This window comes from Asterias amurensis, chromosome 11 (genome assembly GCF_032118995.1).
Source record: "Asterias amurensis chromosome 11, ASM3211899v1".
Classification (NCBI taxonomy): domain Eukaryota; kingdom Metazoa; phylum Echinodermata; class Asteroidea; order Forcipulatida; family Asteriidae; genus Asterias; species Asterias amurensis.
Window position 1 is genome coordinate 5,780,648 of NC_092658.1, and position 21,420 is coordinate 5,802,067.

General features: G+C 38.0%; 1 protein-coding gene across 2 annotated transcripts; it reads left to right on the forward strand.

Moving 5' to 3' along the window:
• Positions 1-49: 49 nt before the first annotated feature.
• LOC139943782 (U3 small nucleolar RNA-associated protein 6 homolog) lies at positions 50-21,331 on the forward strand. 2 transcript variants are annotated; one of them, XM_071940590.1, is made up of 20 exons: positions 50-187; positions 852-936; positions 2,303-2,344; positions 2,889-2,960; positions 4,430-4,498; positions 5,285-5,348; positions 5,989-6,107; positions 6,867-6,899; positions 8,058-8,184; positions 8,956-9,040; positions 9,641-9,717; positions 10,934-11,088; positions 11,911-11,988; positions 13,086-13,218; positions 13,750-13,817; positions 14,640-14,717; positions 15,754-15,860; positions 16,328-16,467; positions 17,392-17,531; positions 17,783-21,331. In XM_071940590.1, exons 1-20 carry the CDS (start codon positions 96-98, stop codon positions 17,783-17,785), a joined length of 1,767 nt encoding a protein of 588 aa, XP_071796691.1. In that variant the 5' UTR covers positions 50-95; the 3' UTR covers positions 17,786-21,331. The 2 variants fall into 2 exon arrangements, with proteins under 2 accessions (XP_071796691.1, XP_071796690.1); XM_071940589.1 differs by having other exon boundaries at positions 17,392-21,331.
• The last annotated feature ends 89 nt before the right edge of the window (positions 21,332-21,420 follow it).

The following is a 21,420-nucleotide window of genomic DNA, read 5'->3' on the forward strand; positions in this document are numbered from 1 at the left end:
ATGTGCCCCACGTTTTGATCAACACAACTTCGCGCAGCGCATGTTGTGAAAAAAATACTTTAATTTGGTATAAATAAAATTCAAGTCGGGCAAACATGGCGGAATTTGTTCATCAGAATATTGAGGAAACACTACAGGAACTAGAGCAGTTAGAACGTGTAGGGCTGTTCACAAAACCAGAAATAAAGTAAGTAAATTACTCGTTTCGCCTTTCAAATGGTAGTGAAGTGTGTCTCTGTGTGTACCACTGTGTGTGTGTGAATAGTCAATGACTACTTCAATGTTTGGGGGCGTGTCGGGCGGGGGGGAGGTTTGGTTGATTGTTATTAATTATTAAATTACATTTTAACAAAAGCCTTATTAAATTACATTTTAAGACTTGTTGTGTGATTAATGATTTTTTCACAATGACCTGAGCTGAGTGATTGCAATTTTTCGATTTATCATAATTCATTATGAACGCACATTCTCCCATCATGCCCATCCATGCATTATTCATTGTCTAGGTATAAATAGGTTTCTACGCAAACAATGATCTCGCCTCACATGATTAAAGGTTCCTGGGCATAGGGCCGAGATCAGAGGCAGTCAAGAGTATTGGCAATATTTAATTCTGCGAAGTGACTTTGACGTCACAACTCTGTTTTCGTTGCGAATTCGCAAGAGAGTTGAGCACAAGTCAACTGATGCAAATTATTGGGTGCGAATTTGTGACGTCAACATTCGCTTCGCATTCACATTTGCAGGAAGTATGAACCGGGCTTAACGATCTTCTCAACTGTCAAGGTAGACCGATGGGTTACAAGAAAACACATATTGCATTTTCATGTTCCTTCTATTTTAAATTCTAGAACTATCGTGAAGAAGAGAACAAACTTTGAGTATCGTCTCGTCCGCCTTAAGAAAGAGAAGGAAGATTTCTTGAGATATATTCAGGTCGGTTTTTTATTTCTTCTTCTTTTTCTTCTTCTTCTTCTTCTTCTTCTTTTTCTTCTTCCTTTCTAGTGCATCCTTCTTAATTGAAGATATTCCCACTGCCAAACACACCGGGGCGAACAGACGGGACCTACAGCTTTACATCCCATCAGAAGGCTGAAGCAGTGGTTAAGTGTCTTGCTTTAAAGGACACAAGTGTCATGACTCCCCAACATTCCCTTGAACAGGTCAGAGCTTGAGTTCGGTGGAGGTGCTCTTAACCGCTCGGCCACGACAACTCCTTGGGTCTGTGGTCCACTGTTAATTTTGAGCCTTGTGTTAAGTTCAACAAGACAGTTCGGTAGGGTTCGGACATTTAACTGGTTAATTGTCTTTCCACCACAAAACCTGTTGAAATATGTTTCCAAGTTCATGAACGAAGCCGACAGTAAAAAATAAATATTAAATTTCCTGTAAAAAAAAATGTTAGCCATGGATGCTATTCAGGGAGATTGGTTGACATATATCTTTGGTTGATGGAATATTTTTTATTTGTAATAAAAAAAAAATCTAAAAATTCTGCTTTTTTCTGCTCCTGATTTGTTTGACTGTATAGTAAAGAATAGGCGTCCTGTTTTTATTTTAATCCTGGAAAGTGTGTTGAAATCTGTCAATTTTATTTTAAAAGTCAGCTCATAGTTTAGATCCGATCAAAAGTCACAAGTTTCAAACTGTCTCAGATAATAATTGTAGATGCACAACCCTAGCTTGTCGCTAAAGGTCTTTACTGTACTAGGTCTCTTTTCAAAACCACTGCTTCGGCTCCAGATTCGGCTAAGGCCAGCGTTGCCCCTTGGTTGTTTGGACAATATTGCGCATGCTTTGCGAACGTGCTGAGGCTTCAGACGAGAGGCAGAGCCTGAAGCCAAAGCCAAAGCCATGGAGTTGAAAAGGGCCTACGACTTTTGTTACAAGGCCAGAATGAAGTATCTTTATTCAATTCAAAACACAGATTGACCACCGATCCTGAGTTAACTGGCCTGATGCTGAAATCACTGGCCTTGGGCCCATGCAGTTCAGTGGAAATAATAATACAGCTCTTATAAGGCATGCATTATCTGTCAGAACTTTAAAACCAAAGGCGCCTGTCTGAGAGGAAAGAAAAAACTTGAGTTCATGAAAAGGCCTGTCAGAAAAGATACGTTTTAAGTTGCCGTTAAAAGAGTGAGATGTTGTGTTTTTCTCTGATGTGTTCAGGTAAGCTGTTACAGAGCTGTGGGGCATGCAGAAAAAGACACCATCCCCTTTTGCATGGTGACATCAGACCCGGTCTTACAGCTAATTATGCTTAGCTTGATAATTTTTGATTTGTTTGTTTCCCCAACAGTATGAAATCAACCTCTTAGCTTTGATCAAGACAAGGAGAGAGGTAACTAATTTTATTTTATTTATGTAAATATTTGATATAGATTTAAATTTCTTGTCTGTTAACGTTTTCCAGTGAGGTGACCAGCCATCAACATTCACTCAACTGCGCAGATTTTATTTGGCTGCACAACTATGCACCAAACTAATTGTATGTTTTGTGTAATGCAATCACCATATAATATCAAATTGCAGGCTGGCATAGTCAATTGTTCAAAACCAAAGTGAATGATACTGAATGGTCAGAGAGTAGGAAGGTTGACTGTGGACTGTGTTAGGTTTTTACCACGTGATATCATTTTGCAGTCTGGCGTAGTGTATCATTCAAAGCCACAGTGGGTGATATTAAATGGTCAGAGAGTAGGAGGGTCGACTGTGTACTAAATTGTATTTAGGATGCGTTCACAACATGATATATTAGCAGGCTGACAAAGTGTATCATTAAAAATCACAGTGGATGAGATGAATGGTCAGAAAGTAGAAGGGTTATTGAATATTGTTATGTCATTTAAATAATAATTTGATTTTTTTCTGATTTGACTTTTTAGCGACTAGGCTACTTCTTCAAAAAGGATGAGATTGAGTACGCAATTATCCGACGAATCCAGAGATTGTTCAGGGTAAGATTCTTAAAGGCAGTGGACACTATTAGTATTACTCAAAATAATTGTTAGCATAAAACCTTTGGTAACGAGTAATGGGGAAAGGTTAACAGTATAAAACATTGTTAGCAACGGCTCCCTCTGAAGTGACGTTTAGTTTTCAAGAAAGAAGTAATTTTTCGCGTATTTGATTTCGAGACCTCAAGTTTAGAATTTGAGGTCTCGAAATCAAGCATCTGAAAGCTCACAACTTCGTGTGACAAGGGTGTTTTTTCTTTCATAGTATCTCGCAACTCCGATGACCAATTGAGCTAAAATTTTCACAGGTTTGTTATGTTATGCATATGTTGAGATACACCAACTGAGAAGACTGTTCTTTGACAATTACCATTAGTGTTCAATGTCTTTAAGAACTCAAAGATAGTATTGCCAGTAAATATTGATAATAATTCCAAAAGCACTGGGGAAACATCTGGATGAAATAGGGAAAAATGAGAGGGTAGATCTGTTGCTCAAGTGCTTTTGGGAACAGCAAGGAACCTGAGAAAAGCCATTTAGGTCTATAAGGCTACAGGACATATCCCAACTCAAGGACGTAGCCCAACTCGAGGAGTTAAGGCCCGGTCACACAGGCCCCGATAACGAGAACGAAAACGAGAACGATAAAAATGCACGTTCGCGATTGGTTGAATTGCTCCCCGCAGAGTACGCCCACGCTCATTCAGCCAATCGAGGGCGTGCATTTTTATCGTTATCGTTTTCGTTCATAGGCACAAGGGAAAATGTAATCTGTCTTTCTGTATGCTGTGATAAGATGCAATAGTAGTAGTAATCCAAGCACTTAATATACATGTAGCTAGGTGAGGAATCACCATAAGTAAATCTCTTTTGAGTAGTGTTGGTTCTGAAAAGAACTGGTGGTTGACAACTCAACATTTCGATCAGGTGCTCTGATCGTCTTCACAGTGAGTTGTCAACAAACGGTTCTTTTCAGAACCAACACGCCTCGAAAGAGATTTACACATGGTGCTACCGCAAACCTCACCTTACTATACTCCCACCGTGCTTTAAAATCCCCCTTTATAGCATTCTTACGCAAAAAAAGTTCACTCACTAAATTAAACCAACTTGTAACATCCCCAGTTGTGACACTTGTGTCCTTAAGGAAGACACTTAACCATTGGTTCGTCCTTCGGATGGGACGTAAAGCTGTTGGTCCCGTGTGTTGTGTAACGCATGTAAAAGAACCCAGTGCACTTATCGAAAATATTAGGGGTTCGCACGGTGTTCCTTGCTGTGCAGCTGAATGCGCATATTTGGGTCTCAGAATTCATCACTGCAATAATCTATCTTTCTGAAAGTTTGTACATACTAAGTGCTTTGAGTACCTTGTTATGTAGATACGTGCGCTTTATAAGACTTCGATATTATTATTATTAACATCTTGACCAATTTCAGCTCAATGTTTGTTTTGCTTGTTTAATCAGAGAGCCTGCACCATGTTCTGTGATGATCAGAAACTCTGGTTCTCCCACATACAGTTCTGCAAGAAATGGGTAAGAACACTTTTTTAATGTGAATTTTGTTGATGTTTATAATTGTAATTTGATGTTTTGACACTGGACATTCTTGTATATTTTTCTCAAAGCAATGTTCTGTTTATTTAATGCCCTTAATTTTTGTATGTTTCTTAAAATGTAGCATCAGCGAATCAAACCGATAACTATGAAGTTTCCTTTTTTGAAATCGTTCAGGGTGGCACTTTTTTTGTTTAGTTTACGGTCAGTTTGTGTCTTCCTGATTATTTTTTATCTCTGTACTTTTTTAAGCTTACCTGTGAAATAAATAAACGAAATGGGACACTACTGTTTGCATTCGCTCACTCCGTCGACCCAAGTGGCTACTTGAGACGAGCGCGATGATACACACGCCACACAACATGAGCCCTCATGCAGCAAGCTAGTTCAGCTGTAGTCTCGAACCCTGTATCTTCCTTCATCGTCTTCACCATGTTCTTGATTTGCCTCCCTCTGTTTAGTTGTCCATGTTTTGGCTCCCACAGGATCACCCTACATGCTGGTTACTCTGGATGCCTGACGCAGTGCCCAGCAAGACTTAAGCGCGGTTTATATTTCCTGCGATTGCGAATGCGAATGCGATACAAATATTGTCGTCACAAATTCGCAACAAATAATTCGTAGGGGTTGAGTTGTGCGAATATCGCAGCGAAAACAGAGTTGTGACATTAAATTCATTAAATTCACCTCACATACGCAGGAAGTATGAACCGGGCTTGTTTGCGATTACTTTTCTTTAATTTTTTTTCTGTTTTTTTTTGACAGAACATGAAGAATGAGCTGAGTAAACTGTTCACCAAATTGCTGAAAGTCTACTCCAAAAATCCAGGTAGATATTTTTTTGAATAAATAACAAAGTAATAAAATATTTTTAAAACATTATAAATATAATAAATATAAAGTAATATATTTTGGGGCATTCAGGTTGGTTCAGGGGATTATTCCCTTCTTTTTACCTCTGTGGACCTAAATAAATTAATAAATAGGTCACTGTGGTCCAGTGGTTAGACTGCAGCACTCGCAACTACAAGGTTGTGGGTTCAAATCCTACAAAGATGGCCGCTGATTTCACAGTGACTAGAATAAGTATTGTCATCTATAGTTATTGAATCAACAATTTCTTGATTTATGCAATTCATAATCGTAGACGTTACACCATTCTTTGTATGATACAGAGAGACTGGCTGTTTCCAGCTTGGTGTTTGTTTCCCCTTGTGGGAGTTCCCTTAACTGGAAGATCATCTAAACAAACAAACAAACAAACAAACAAACAATAACATCTGTAGTTTAAAACTTGCTAACTTCAATTAGTCAAACGAACCAAGATACAACTCCTGAACATACTTGTCTTCAGCAGCGCATTGTATGGGTCTGAGACATGGACATTAACGCAGAATGAGAAAACAAAGTTTTTGACTTAAGAGGGAGAACTTTAAATAAAAGACAAATTGCTTGTGTGTTTCTTGTAGCGTTGTGGATAATCGCAGCCAAGTTTCAAATGGAGGACAATCTGTCTGCGGAGAATGCTCGGAGTCTCCTGCTACGAGCCATCAGGCACCATCCTAAGAGTCAGAAACTCAGAGTTGAGGTTAGTCAAACAAAATTCCATGCTAAAAATAGGGCTTGATCAAAATATTCTTCATACTTTGGTTTAAAAAGGTCGATCGCCTGTTTGGTTTACAATATCATAAAAATGTTTTAAAATGTGATTGTGCAATGTGACAACTGCAGTACAATCATTCCCATCATGGATTTGGATCTGAATCTGGATCAAATTCTCAACTCTCTAATGAGAGCCAAATGAGAAGAGAAGATGGTGAAGAATTTTCAGTTTTAGATGTGGGAGGAAAATCTTAGAGAATGATTACCAGGGACAAACCCACGCAGTCAAGTAGGGGCTGAAAAACCCAATCCACATAGTGTCCCTGGTGGGATTCCCACTTGAGTGCCAGAGGTGGAAGGCGAGGTAAGACACGATTACACCAACCTGACCGCCACTATATAGACCTTATGCATTGACGTCATCCAGCGGCCATCTTAGTGGAAAAACGGTGACGAAACAATCGAAACACACAGATTTGTACGCGCGGCGCACAGGATTGGCCAATGAACAACCTCCTTTTGACCTCTAGGTGAGGGCGCCCTACTGAAATGACGTCATGTGCATAAGGTCTATTCTGAACAAGAATTTGTAGATGCTCACCGGCCCATCCCAGCGGTTTTGGATGTGACCCGTTGGAAATGAGCTGGTGAATTTGTACAAGCTCATCAAGCAATCTGGGATGAGAATGGTGGGGCAAATTTTTATGGTTACTAACGAGGTTCTTGTGATTCCTTCCTTTCACAGTATTTCAGAATGGAGTTGATGCATGCTGATAAGGTAAGCCATATTTAAATATTTCTATAAATTTGAAATAATTGTAAGCATTGAGGCAGCGATTGCTGTTTTGCGTGAAGTTTTTTTGTGATTGGCCCCGCGGGTTTCATCCAAAACTGCTGGCGAAGTAGCGCTTTCTGCTCTACCAGCCAGGCTCCTGTGGACGATACCCAAGCCTACATCCGTATGGACTGTAAAAGGGGTAACCCTGTTTCAGCCCAAGGAGTAGGTGACAACAGCCCCTGGAAAAATAGTTGATTTTATAACACCCCTTACAAGTATTCTGCCTGCTCATTGGTTTAGAGCGCGTCACATGACATGTCTCGTTCTATTTTCCCTCGGCTTCGCCTCGGGAAAATAGAACGCTCCGGGGAATCACCTCTGGAGTCATACTTTTAACCATAGCACTCGAAGCAGTCAATATTTGTGTACTAGCCCACAGTGCCTTGAAGTGGCCTTGAGGCCTTGTGTTTCTGTCAACTTGCATAAAAAAATTTTTAAAAAAGTAGAGGAGGGAACAACATTTTAATTTCATTGGTTTTGTCTGGTTGTGAAGCAAAGGTTTCTCAGAAAAGAGAACCCCATAGAGAGAAGACAAAGACGGTAAGTTTCAGTAGTGCCCCTCGTGGGATTTGAACCAGGGTCCTAGAGGTGAGAGCTGAGAAAAGTTACCACTACACCAACCTGTATATTTTTTTAAAGAAAATTAAAGAGTTTGTGTACTTTTGTATGACATAAAACACAAACGTCCACAGATTTGCATGAAACTTACACGGGTAAAAGATAATGATGGTAGAAAGGTTCCCCACAAAATATTACTTGCCGAGGTGCTGTAGCTTTTGAGAAATGAGTAAAACAATTTCACACATAAAAAAAAATTTAAAAAATAAAAATTCTTCCTGAGACGAAAAATGTACAATGGACTGGCGCGACTCGCCTGAAAACATTGCTCTGTGATTTTCACTTGTTTCCCCAAAACTTGACGACTATTGAAGCTGAAACTTCTAGAGGTGAAATATATTAACATATATCTTCATTCACAGTGGGTAGGGATTCGTGTCATGGCCAAAATCTTGAACTACAAAATGTATCAAGACCCTTTAAGTGCAAGGCCTGGTTGTGTTGCTCTATAATGATATATTTGTCACTTCCTTTCTACAGCAAAGAAAGCGTTGGGCCGTGTTAAAACAGAGTGACGTAGATGTCGTTGAGGAAGGAATGGAGGATGCCCTCTTGCAAGGACAGGTGGCCAGGCTCGTTTATAAAATAGCCATTCAAGATATGCCAGGTATGTCTGGGATGTTTAGTGTTTTCCTCTTAATTCTTCGTTAATGACAAATCTAAAGCGAATGCGAAGCAAATTTCACAACTCTGTTTTCCAATTGTGACGCAAAGGAACTGCACTTCACTTTTGCAATTCGCTCAAAGTAGGAACCAGGAAGTAACACCAGGAGCGCAAATTACAAATTCATCATGTATGTTTGATTATATTATGACATTAACTTTGAAGGGAAATATAGTTTTCATTTCTGGAAATCAATTTTAAAAAAAGGATCGCCAGTTATCTTTATAGTAAACTCTTTAAGGAACACATTGCCTTGGATCGGTCGAGTTGGTCTTTGAAAAGCGTTTATAACCGTTTGTTATAAAATGCATTATGGTTAGAAAGATGATTTAAAAGTAGAATACAATGATCCACACAAATTTGCCTCGAAATTGCGTGGTTTTCCTTTTACTTTGCGAACTAACACGGTCGGCCATTTATGGGAGTCAAAAATTTGACTCCCTTAAATGGCCGACCGTGTTTGTCGACGAGGTAAAAGGTAAACCACGCAATTTCGAGTGATACTTGTGTGGATCACTATATTTCACTTTTAAAATATCTTTTTTATCATATGCATTTTATAACAAACGGTTACAAACGCTTGTGAAAGACGTGTTCCTTTAACAGTTTGCTGTTTGAATTGTAAAATAATTCTGTGTCTTTAAATATATTTTGTTGTGTCATATTTGTACTCGATTATTGTGGTTTTTTTCCCCCTTAAATTATATCTTGTAGATGATATTAATCTTCACTTGGCGTTCATTCCGGTCTGCAATAAGTTTGACTTTACTCAAGACATTAAAGATGAGATTTATACAGAGTAAGTAACAAATATTTGATTGATGTTTAATTTGCATCGGGGATAAAGAATATTATTTGGTTTTATCATTACGCCGATTCAGTACAGCACTGTATCAGACCGGGAATTTCACCTTTGGAGGGCAAAGCTATTTTTCATTTTGAAAAGGGCATTTCCTATTGAAGTCTATGGGAAACTTTTGATGGAGCACCATGGCCAAGACCAGGACAACGGAGGCCTTGGCCTCTGTGAAATTCAAGGCCTGCTGTATATTCATTACTTTCCTGAGGCTGGTTGAAATCAAATTTGCAGATGAAGGTTTCAAACAAATCGTTTATTTTTGTAATAATTTTCGAATTTGCAACCATTATGATGTTGCCACTATTTTGGTTATGTTCTTGTATATCTGGCTGCTATGGTTTATTCAGGGTTAAAAAGGACATTAACTCATCCCAAAATATGGTGTTTTTTTCTTGTGAAAATAGTAACTGCTTTCTCGATTTAAAGTCAGGACTCTCACCCTTAGTTTTTGATGTGGCTTGATCTTCCAAACCTTTCAGAAAATGAACAAGAAATTTTACAAAAGTTGTATTTATTGTGTTTTTCTTTGTTTGTTTAAAGTCTACAGGAAGCTCATCCTAACAATGAATTAATGTGGGATGCCCTCGCAAGGAGACATCTAACGGCCGCCAGAAATGGTAATGTACATGTATCCTTTACTGAATATTTAGACCCCATGCCACTGTTTCATGTTTTCATAAAAGAAGTCAGTGAAGGAAAACAACATTTAAGTTCATTCCTGGATTGTGATGGTGTTCAATCAAAATGGCGTGAATTTGACCTTTTCCTTGGCACAAAACCTTCCTCTTTGGAATGTACAGACCCATTTGTTTTTGATCCAATGCTTCACTTTCATTAGGACTCTTTCTATTATAAAATGAATGCATCACAAAACTGAATTTTGACCTTAGAGCCCCACTTTCAGGGATGTGAATTCTCCCGTTTTTTTACCGAATTACATTTTTTATATATTTTTGGTTTGATTATTTTAAACATCAATTTCATAAAATGTTTAGATAAAAACCATAAAACAACGTCCCAGATTGCAGAGTAGGGCTTTTAAAATGAAAAAAATAGATGTTTATATTGGGCTTTATGTTTGAAAGCTTTCGCGCTCGCATGCTTTGGCGCTTTGGGCTCAGAGTTCATGTTTTTTCTCAACAGCCTATCACATCCTAGCCCTATATACATGTAGGACTCTTTCTCTGTACACAGATACAGAGTCCTAACTATTAAGGCTCAGTTCTGGGGCGGAAAATTTTCAAAGCTTCATAATTTAAATCTTACCTGCAACAAGCCACTAATTTCAACAGATTCACATTCCATGGCGGCATACATTTTTCTGCGGTGGGTTTTGGTCGTCATATATTCTTTACAAATCCGAAATTTTAGTGAAATAATGCAGCTCCCAACGTTAAAAAAACGTGTATACATTCGCGTGCGAGACGCAAGATGCATGAATTCTTGGTCACCGTATCTTGACTGCACAGCGTTAACACGCAAACGCAACGCAAGATTTGCGCATCGTGCGTCTTGCGTACACACGGTAGACTGTGAGAGAACGAACAAAAATTTGAATTTCTTAACGTTGGGAGCTGCATTATTTCATGAAAATGACGGATTTGTGATGGATTTGTGATATATGCTGCCATGGAATGTGAATCTGTTGAAATTAGTGGCTTCTTGCAGGTAAGATTTGAGTTATGAAGCTTTGAAAAATTTCCGCCCCAGAAATGGACCCTTATATCCAGGACGTCACTGTAGTATAATACGGAAGTGTAAGGCCGCCAGGGCTTATCACATCCCTGCTCTTTAGTATATGAAGCAATGTTTTTTTGTGTTGATCAAACACAGAATCTGCGTCCATCCACTTAGCAGAAGAGTCACAATGTTGGACAGTCTACGAGACGGCTGCGGAGAGACTACCAACAACCAAGATGTGGACATTGTTTGCTGACTGCTGCATAGAGAGACTACACCTGGGTGGACCCTCCGATGTCAGTGATAAGGTCAAAGACAAATCTGAATTTGTATTTTACCACCACTTATTCTGACAAAGTAGAGTTGAAGAGACTATCTGGACCTTTAGCATTCTTACTTAAATAACGATAAATATAGGTTTTCTCGGTCAATTTCGGAGAATGAGCAGCCAATTTAACCACCAAGCTATTCTATTTCGCGCAAAATCAAATGCTACTCAAAAGGGTCATTCGATTTCGTTTTGGGATAAGTCAAATGTAACGTTGCGTCATTCGAGTTAACAAAATAATCATTCAATTTAACAATTCATCAAAGCAGCATTCAAATTCGCAGATACTTCTTCAGGCGTGTGTGTCGCGAAAAAGAATGACGCTACTCTAAATTGAACATGGTGCTAAAGGAATTTGACTCGACCCAAAACGAAATTGAATGGCCGAATTCTGAATTTGAAACGCGGTAACAACTGGAGAGGCAAAACAGCTTTAATTCGAACGCATGAATATGAAATTGACTGCTCATTTGCCGAATTTGACCGAGAAAACCTGTATTACTGAGTTCTTATGTAGGGATAAATTGCTCATTTTCTTCCCCTGCTATGCAGAGTACTATTTTGAAGTATGAGACTATGCCGTTTCATAGCACCATGTAATGGTTTACAAGTTGCTGTGGCGCAATATGCAGCCAATCAAACCAGGAACACCGAGGCGAATCCCTCCTCTTGGGTATTCTTGCGAGGAGCATTTTAGGAGAGATACAATGTTTTTTTGCAAAATCAAAAGACAGCTTTTTGTACTGAGGCAATGATTTATAAACTAATCAGTTATTAAATTGAAATTGTTTTGTTTCTGCAGCGAGCTAAGACAGCCTTAAAGGTTTTCTCAACTGCACATGAAAAGACGAAATTCACTGAAGATCTGTATTTGAAATGGGTAAGTGTATTTTTCACAATATTCTCATTTATCTGGTTGGAGTTGTGATGAGTTTGGATGGGGAAATACTTCCAGGGATGAGATTGTTCAGACTTTTGGCTGAATTCAGACTTTTTATGTCGGCCTGGTGAAGAAAATCAGACTATATTTTTTTCCACAAATAAAGAAATCCTGCTCATTGGTCTACTTCTCTAGTGCTTTGGATACTGTTTCCAAAAGCTCCTCGGAATCTATAACCCCAGGGGTTACCAAAAAGTAGAAATTGCATCATTTCAAAATACCTTCGAATTTGTATCCAAGTTTCAGACTTTTTCGTTAGTAATGACTCTCACCCCTGTACATCACAAGAGTCTTCCTCTTATTCTACGAATCTGTAACTCTCGACCAAAATGTGCTTTATTTTGCTGACTAAAGATTGCCATACCATTGTCTTGCCTTGTCTAGACTTGCTCTACTGATCATGAACAATTTTAATCTTGAAACAACATATACAAGTGTTTTTCCATCAGAGAGTTTTAAGAGAGTTTTTTTAAATTGACCTACTGCACAACGCAAACCGCATTTACATTTCCTATCTTGTACGACATTTTTAGCATGTCACGTGTACAATCTATGACTGGTATCCTACTTATTTTCTTTTTGAAGTACCATTTTCTGAGTAAAGGCACCGGCCACTATTGGTAATTACTCAACTGTTAGCATAAAAACTGACTTGGTAACAAGCAATGGAGAGCTGTTGATAGTATAAATCATTGTGAGAAACGGCTCCCTCTGAAGTATTGTTGTTTTTGAGAAAGAGGCAATTTCTCACTCAAATAATAAAAGACTTCAGCTGAAGCTTTTTATAATTCATCTGTAAGTACAATGCAACAAGGGTGTTTTTTCTTTCATTATTGTCTTCCAATTTTATGACTAATTGAGTCAACATGTTCACAGGTTTGTTTTTGTATGCATTATATTGGGATACACCAAGTGAGAATACTGGTCTTTGACAATGACCAAACATGTCCAGTGCCTTTAAGCAGCTCTATGCTTTAGCCATTACCAAAGATGTCAGTTCAGACATGGCCTAAGATTCTTTCCTCATCTGCTTCCAGATGACACTCCTTCAAGACATCGGAGAGATTGACAAAGCTAAGGAGGTTGCCGCATCAGCTATTACATCTCATCAACGCTCAGCGGACATCTGGGAGGCGTGTCTCCGCCTCGCTATGAGGGACTGTGGAGTCGGTAGGATCAGATGGTTTCTTGTTTGAAGTAGGATAGAAATTTCTAGGAACACAATTCTACTAAGCTGAGGGAAGAAGTTGGTTACCAGCTTAATATGCCTTGCAACATGCTTTGCCTGCATGAGTTTACACTGTTTGGGGTTTTCTTGCAAAAATTAAAACAGAAATTTGATGTGATTTTTCCATTTGGATGCTGTGCTGACTCAATAAATTCAGATTAAGATCCAGATTCAGGCTGCAGTATGATATGTGGTAACCACACAACTGGAATAGACCTTTGTCACGGTGCAGCCATCTTGAATTCATCCCATTGATATCAGTGTTCCCAAACCGAGGCTGAAAGAACAAAATAGTCTGGTTCCTAATTGCAAATTGATTATTAGGATTCATTATTGTTATTCGGCACCAGGAACATGACCAAGATGATGGCAGCATGATAAAGGTCTGTGGTCTCAGTTGGTTGGTCAGCTCATCAAAAATAGTACCAATAGTAAGAGGGTTAATATACTGATAAATATTTCTGATATGACAGACAAACAGCAGCAGCTTGATGAGGTGTCTCAGCTCTTTGATAGCGCCATCTCATTTGTCAAATCTAAGGTGAGTTGTTAAGGTAACAACTTTTTTTGTTAGCAGCTTGTGCATTGAGCCTTCTTGAATACACCTGTCCTTTCAGGGACATTTTTCCTACCTGGGGTTGCATCTTCCACAAACATCTAAGTGTTTTTTGAATCAATGCACAATCTTGCTCATGGAACAATAACCTTACAAGCTTTGCTTCTTTATATGTCCCTGCACAGTTTCATGAATAACCATGCTTATTCTTCGTTGAAATGATCTTATCAAACAACTATTTATCTCTTAAAGGCAGTGGACACTATTGGTAATTACTCAAAATAACTATTAGCATAAAACCTTTCTTGGTGACGAGTAATGTGGAGAGGTTGATGGTACAAAACATTGTGAGAAACGGCTCCCTCTGAAGTGCCATAGTTTTCGAGAAAGAAGTAATTTTCCACAAATTTGATTTGGAGACCTCAGATTTAGAACTTGAGGGTCTTGAAACCAACCATCTAAACGCACAGAACTTCGTGTGACAATGGTGTTTTTTTCTTTCATTATTATCTCGCAACTTCGATGACCGATTGAGCTCAAATTTTCACAGGTTAGTTATTTTATGTGTATGTTGAGATACACCAACTGTGATGGCTAGTCTTTGACAATTACCAATAGTGTCCACTGCCTTTAACTTCCAATTTACAATTGTCTTTGATTTGATTTTTGAATGTGATTGTGATACTGTGGAAATAAACTGATTGATTGATTGATTGATTGATTGATTGATTGATTGATTGATTGATTGATTGATGGATTGATGGATTGATAGATTTTTTTTCACACTGCTTATTATTTCATCCACAGAATGCTCTACCTCTGTGGTATTTGGGTTTAGACTGGTGCCTCATCATGAATCCGGAGAATGTGCATGATATATTCAAGGTACTAAACATGGCTGTAACGCTGCAATAGAAAGGTCTATCGGAGGAAAACTGTTTTGTCCAAACTCTCCTGGTTTACATTGTCTCTTTTTAAATATTGATTGTGATTTTAACCTATAGTCCCATTGCACTGAGATCACACTCGGCTACTGTCAGCCCACGGTATGCCATATTGGGGGTCAAAATTTATGTAAGAAGAAGATGCATGTTGCATGCAATGCCAAATTTGTTTGCTAAATTCTACCCATGAAAGCAATTTGGATGAATGTTCCGGAAAAAGACTTTATTTTAGAGCATTATTAGTAATAAATCATAATCCTTTCGCTCCGGTGCATGCAATGCCAAATTTGTTTGCTAAATTCTACCCATGAAAGCAATTTGGATGAATGTTCCGGAAAAAGACTTTATTTTAGAGCATTATTAGTAATAAATCATAATCCTTTCGCTCCGGTGCATGCAATGCCAAATTTGTTTGCTAAATTCTACCCATGAAAGCAATTTGGATGAATGTTCCGGAAAAAGACTTTATTTTAGAGCATTATTAGTAATAAATCATAATCCTTTCGCTCCGGTGCATGCAATGCCAAATTTGTTTGCTAAATTCTACCCATGAAAGCAATTTGGATGAATGTTCCGGAAAAAGACTTTATTTTAGAGCATTATTAGTAATAAATCATAATCCTTTCGCTCCGGTGCAAGTTTCCTCCAACTACAACAATCTTGGGCAAGTGTGTGTGTTGGTCTGTTCGAAACATGCCTTCATCATCTCCAAGCTGGCTTTGTACGTATTATGTCAGGAATGATGTGCGATGCCTTCCTAGTCTTCTTTTCACAAAGGTCGGTGTGTATAGAGCATATATCTTGCCAGGCTCATCATCTGGCATTGTGAGTATGTGCCCAAGGAACTTGAGTTGCCGGGTTCTTATAAAATACTCTAGTAATAAATATGCATTGTTTTTTTTATCTTGTGCAAAGCAAGTTCAAAGTATGATATATAATTTTTGTAAACAAAGTTTTGTTGTTGTTTTGGTGACCAGGCTGCAATGAAGGAGCCACCAGTAATCTCATCACCGATGCAGTCAAGATACTTACAATGGGCAGCACTTACTAAGGAACTCAAGAGAGCAAGAAAAATCTACAAGAGGTAGGTCTGATACAAGTCTGGGTTTACTCCAATTATTTTTTTATTTTAGTTTTATGTGGGGGATTTGGGCCCCGTTTTATAACTCTGCTGTCTGCTGAATTATCCACATCATCATCATCATCAGTCGACTGCACGGCAGGCGGACACATGCTTTTCCCCATTCTCCCCTGTCTTGTGCTATTCTCCGGATCTCAAGCGGGGAGAGCAGAAAATCAGGGGAGACTAATCTTCCAATGTACTCAATGTACTCAAGGTACTGACGAACGAATTATCCACATATGGCATATAAAATGACATGCTTTACATTTGTATAATAATACCATCTAGTTCTTATATAGCGCTTTAAACAGAGTCGGTCTGAAAAAGATTTGTTGCATGTATTATATATGTTGGGCATTTTCTGTGATTGTAATTGTGTTTGCCAATGAGTTGGATTTATTCAGATTGTCTTTTCCTGCACTTTCCAGATTATCCAAATCCAGGCCTCTGTCTCTGGACCTGTTCAGGCAGAATATCTCCATGGAACTGGCTCAGGCCGAACCAGACGTTTCGAGAGTGCGTCGATGTTATGAAGATGCCCTCATGGAGTACGGATCATCCAGACCAGGTCAGTAGCAGGGCAATAGTTATAGTAATAATGGCTTCTTATATACATGTAGCTCGCATATCAGCCACCCAGTGACGCTTCTGGTGCTGTAACATACAGTATTTCCTGCAAGTTAAGTGGGATTACATTTGAATTTTTAGACCTAATCGTGGCGCAATATGCTGGCAATCAAACCAGTAACACCAGGGCAAACCCCTTCTCTTTTCGATAAGTGCACTGGATTCATTTACGTGCGTTACACAACACACAGGACCATAGGCTAAGCATCATGGTAAAGTGTCTTGCTAAAGCACACAGGTGTCATGACTGGCACCCGAACACACACGCTGATCAGAAACACCAGAGTTTGAATTCAGTGCTCTTAACCACTCGGCCATGACACTATCGCATGCCTGCTTCTGGAACATGTTGTTGCTGTGTCCTTCGCAATTTAACTTCTTGGCTGAGGATGGTTAGCATCCCAAATCGTTATTATTTTTATTTTATTGGCCTGTCACTTCCAAAAATATAATCAAACGTTACTTCCCCCCACCCCGTGGCTTTCTTTTCATTGTTTAACCCTTACTTTTTCATGTGTGCTTACTGACTCTCTCTCTCTCTCTCTCTTTATTCATGTATCTCCACTTCACTGCTTATGTTCACTTAATTACCTGCAGTCGAATTCATGAAATGCTCAGATGAATCCTATCTTGAGTAGGACGAGTAACTCTTCCTAACTTAGGGTGGGCTCAACACGTCCAAACGTCTTTGGATACGGAACTGAACTCGTCCTAAGGCCTAAGATTAGTTCTAAGTTAGGAAGAGTTTGGTGAAATTGACGGCTGTTCATGTTTGTTGTGTTGTCAATTAGCCTTCGAGAAAGACTCTGCTAGGGTCGAAACATCAGGCCATTACCTATTTTTTTTCACTTTTTCTTGCTATCAGATTTATGGTTGGAGTATGTCCGTCTAGAGAAGGATAACGTTCATGCGAGTGAGATTCACTGGAGAGCAACGAAAGCACTGTCTGGATCTGACCTGGAAGAATTCACTAATGGCTTCACGTTACTACAAACTGGCCATCTGTAACAACCACGTACATGCAAAGGTACATTAATTGATTTGCTTAGAGTTGGAGAGGTTTATGAACGGTTACACGTTTACAAACTGGACATCTATAACAACTATGTAAAGGTACTTAGAGTATTGGATTGATGGCTGACCTGTTTGGCTCAGAGTTGACAAGTTTACTAAGGGTTTAATGTTACTACTAACTGGCCATCTATAACTTGGGCGACTTAATAAACGGCTTCACGTTACTACTAACTGGCCATCTATAACTTGGACGACTTAATGAAGGGTTTCACGTTACTACAAACTAGCCATCTATAACAACCACGTAAAGGTACATAGAGAACTAATTGACTTGCTCAGAGTTGGACAAGTTGAGTCTCTGTTTCAGGGTTAAAGGCACTGGACACTATTGGTAATTACTCAAAATAATTGTTGGCGTAAAAACTTACTTGGTAACGAGCATTGGAGAGCTGTTTATAGTATAAAACATTGTGAGAAATGGCTCCCTCTGAAGTAACGTACGTAGTTTTCGAGAAAGAAGTGATTTTCCACTTAAACATTTGAATTTGATTTCGAGACCCCAGAATTAGATTTTGATGTCCCGAAATCAAGCATCTGAAAGCACACAACTTCGCGTGACTAGGGTGTAATTTCTCCCATTATTATCTCGCAACTTTGACGATCAATTGAGTTCAAATTTTCACAGGTTGGTTATTTTGTACATATGTTGAGATACACCAAGTGAGAAGACTGGTCTTAGACGATTACCAATAGAGTCCAGTGTCTTTAATGAACGGATTCACGTTTCACAAACTGGCCATCTGTTGAAACTATGTAAAGGTACATAGAGTATTAATTGACTTGCTTGACAAATTTAGTAAGGGTTTCACATTACTACAGACTAAGTAAGTTTTATAGTCATTAACTTTTGGAGTAATGTATTTACCAGAAGTAAACCCTCCCTTTAAATCTTGTTGTTGTTGTCAGTAAATATGAAACCAAGGTGCGTTTTGGTTAAGAGTTAAATAGTCCTCATATAAAAGGTTTTTAAGAAAACAAAATCAACTTGAAAATCAGCGGTTCAAACATCAATTCGGTAAATTTTAAACTGACGTATTGTTTTCTGATTTATCGATCAAAATATTGATTCGAACACGAATTTCATTGTCTGTATTTGAAGGAATCCCAGTATTTATTTATTGAAATGCTTCCGAATTTTCATTTATTATTTTGCTAATTTCAAGCTCCAACTTAACCTTGATCAATTGAACTTGAGTTTTACCGTCGAATTTATTTATTAAAAAATTCTGGTATCTTCTTATAATGGTGAATTATTATTCATCGAGAATGCATTGGATTTAATTTATTCATCTTTTTACTCTATGAATGTTTATCCCAAGTTGGTTCAAACTATTTTGTCTCTTTAGCAAATGTTTTCGTAAAATTAATTTTTAATTTCATTGTAGGAAGAAATCTGTAACCCTTGAATTTATTTAATAACATTCTGCTTACTTTTTTATTGTTTATTTTTTTAGTGTTTTAATGTTACAAATAATATGTTAGAATGCAACTGGGGCAGACAAGATGGCATATAGACTATGTGACCTATGTTTACATTCAAACCGCCCTCTGTTGAAAAAACCCTGTATACGGCATGTTTCGCCGGGCAAAAAGACGCATAGTCATGGTAAGATTACATACACTGCAAAAACACAAAGGTTTTGCCCGGCGGTATGCCCACGAATCATGTTATGGTTTTCGAGTGACGTCACATCGTCTATTAAATTTTGCTTAAATGAAATGATCTGTCTAGCAATGTTGTAATTGCTTTAAGAAATTTCCCTATTCCATATTCCACCTTTGTCCTGGTCTCTGCTAGCCAGTGCACCAGAGTATGGGTCCCTTGTCCTAAAACTGAAGTCGTGATTTTTCTGCCAGCCCCTGTCTGGTAGAATTTTTCATATTTTGTCTTCAACAGCTGGTTGCACCTCTGAGGTTGTTAATTTGGTCTTTGATGTTCAGTGGTAAAGTGACATGCACAATGGCTGTTAGGGACCATCGTGTTATCGCATGTACATTGGTGTTTACTTTACATTCATCAATGCCCACTTACAAAATGTTTTATCTTGTAGTTCATTGTACATACCATTTTTTTCTTCTTTTACTGTTGGGTTATTCTGTAAAAAAAAAATCTTAACCTTCCACAGGTAATGTGGGATTTGTTTATACCTTCAGGTTTAATTACATCATTAGAACTTCAAGAGGTCAGGGCTGCGTACAGACAACTCTGGTTTTGAATTAGATGTTTTTTGAAAAGTTATCTTTATTTCCTTGTTTAAAAGTGACAAACAACTTCAGTACAACTGCTATGAAGATAAAAGGCTGGCTTTTTTGCCTAAAACGTTTTGCACACCTTTTGTCACTGGGCTCTTTTTGTTTAAACTGTTACTAGGGGCCTAAATAGAAGGAAACACTTATGAGCTCTTGTTACTGTTGACTTTCATTTTGTGTTATTACATTGTTTATAAATAAAATAATTCTTTTTTTATTACAAGATGCTGACTTTTTGTAATTATAATATATAACTTTTTGAGCTTTGGTGTTACACAAAGAATGATTAAAATGTATCATAATTCATATTTTGAAACTTTTTAATAAGCTACTTAAATTTGGAATTTGACTACATTGATTGCATTTTATGTAGGTCTAATCCCTCCCCCACTCCAACCCAAGATAATTTTTTTGTTTATTCACAAGAGGTGCAAGTCCAGCAGAAATTGAAAAAAACGCAACAGGGGTTAGTCCAGCATTTAAATCAAATTTGGGTCCGAAATTGAACAAATCACAAGGGCTAAGTCCAGCATTTTTTTTTCAAATTTGGGATCACAAGGGGTAAGTCTAGTATTTTTATCAACTTTGGGTCCGTAACTGAAAAAACTACAAGGGGTAAGTCCAGCATTTTTATCAAATTTGGGATCACAAGGGGTAAAGTCCAGTATTTTTATCAACTTTGGGTCCGTAATTGAAAAAACCACAAGGGGTAAGTCCAGCATTTTTATCAAATTTGGGTCCGTAATTGAAAAAAAAAAAAAACAAGGGGTACATTGTAAGTCCAGCATTTTTATCAAATTTGGGTCCGTAATTGAAAAAAAAAACATAAGGGGTAAGTCCAGCATTTCTATCAAATTGAAATTGAAAATAACACTAGGGGTAAGTCCAAATTTGGGTCTGAAATTGACAAAATCACAAGGGGTAAGTCCAGCATTTTTATCAAATTTGGGTTCGAAATTGAAAAAATCACAAGGGGTAAGTCCAGCATTTTTATAAAATTTGGGTCCGAAATGGAAAAATCACTAGGGGTAAGTCCAGAATTTTTATTTTATTTGGGTCAGAAATTTAAAAATCACAAGGGGCAAGTCCAGCATTTTTATCTTATTTGGGTACGCGAAAACCTATCCTAAGGTTCTGAACACATTTTGTCAATGTTAAGGCAGAAGTAAACGTTCATGACCTCCTATGCCTCTCTTAGTATTTATGCATGAGGCATACAGTCACAATGCTAACCCAAAACGAAGCTATGGGCGCAGCCACCGCAAATGATGGGAGACATGTGCCCATAGCCTCATTTTGGGTAAGAATTATGACATCACGCATAAATATCAAGAAAGGCATACTGTTACTTAACACTGTTCAGTTGCATTTTGCATTATAAGATCGTTGATTTGAAAGTAATTCTTTCCATTTATTAAGACTGATTAAAAATGTACAATAATTCCATACATTTTACAGATTATTAATTACTTATATGTTACTATAAAGTTATACCTAAATTTGGAATGTGATAAAATAATGTTATGTATAATCTAATCCCCTCCCCCCGCCCCCAATCATACCCACCAAA

Coding starts and splice junctions, on each gene's coding strand:
- LOC139943782 (XM_071940589.1), top strand. CDS start 96: ATGGCGGAATTTGTTCATCAGAATATTGAGGAAACACTACAGGAACTA. Junction 188..851: donor TTCACAAAACCAGAAATAAA/GTAAGTAAATTA, acceptor TTTAAATTCTAG/AACTATCGTGAAGAAGAGAA. Junction 14,718..15,753: donor ATGTGCATGATATATTCAAG/GTACTAAACATG, acceptor TTTGGTGACCAG/GCTGCAATGAAGGAGCCACC.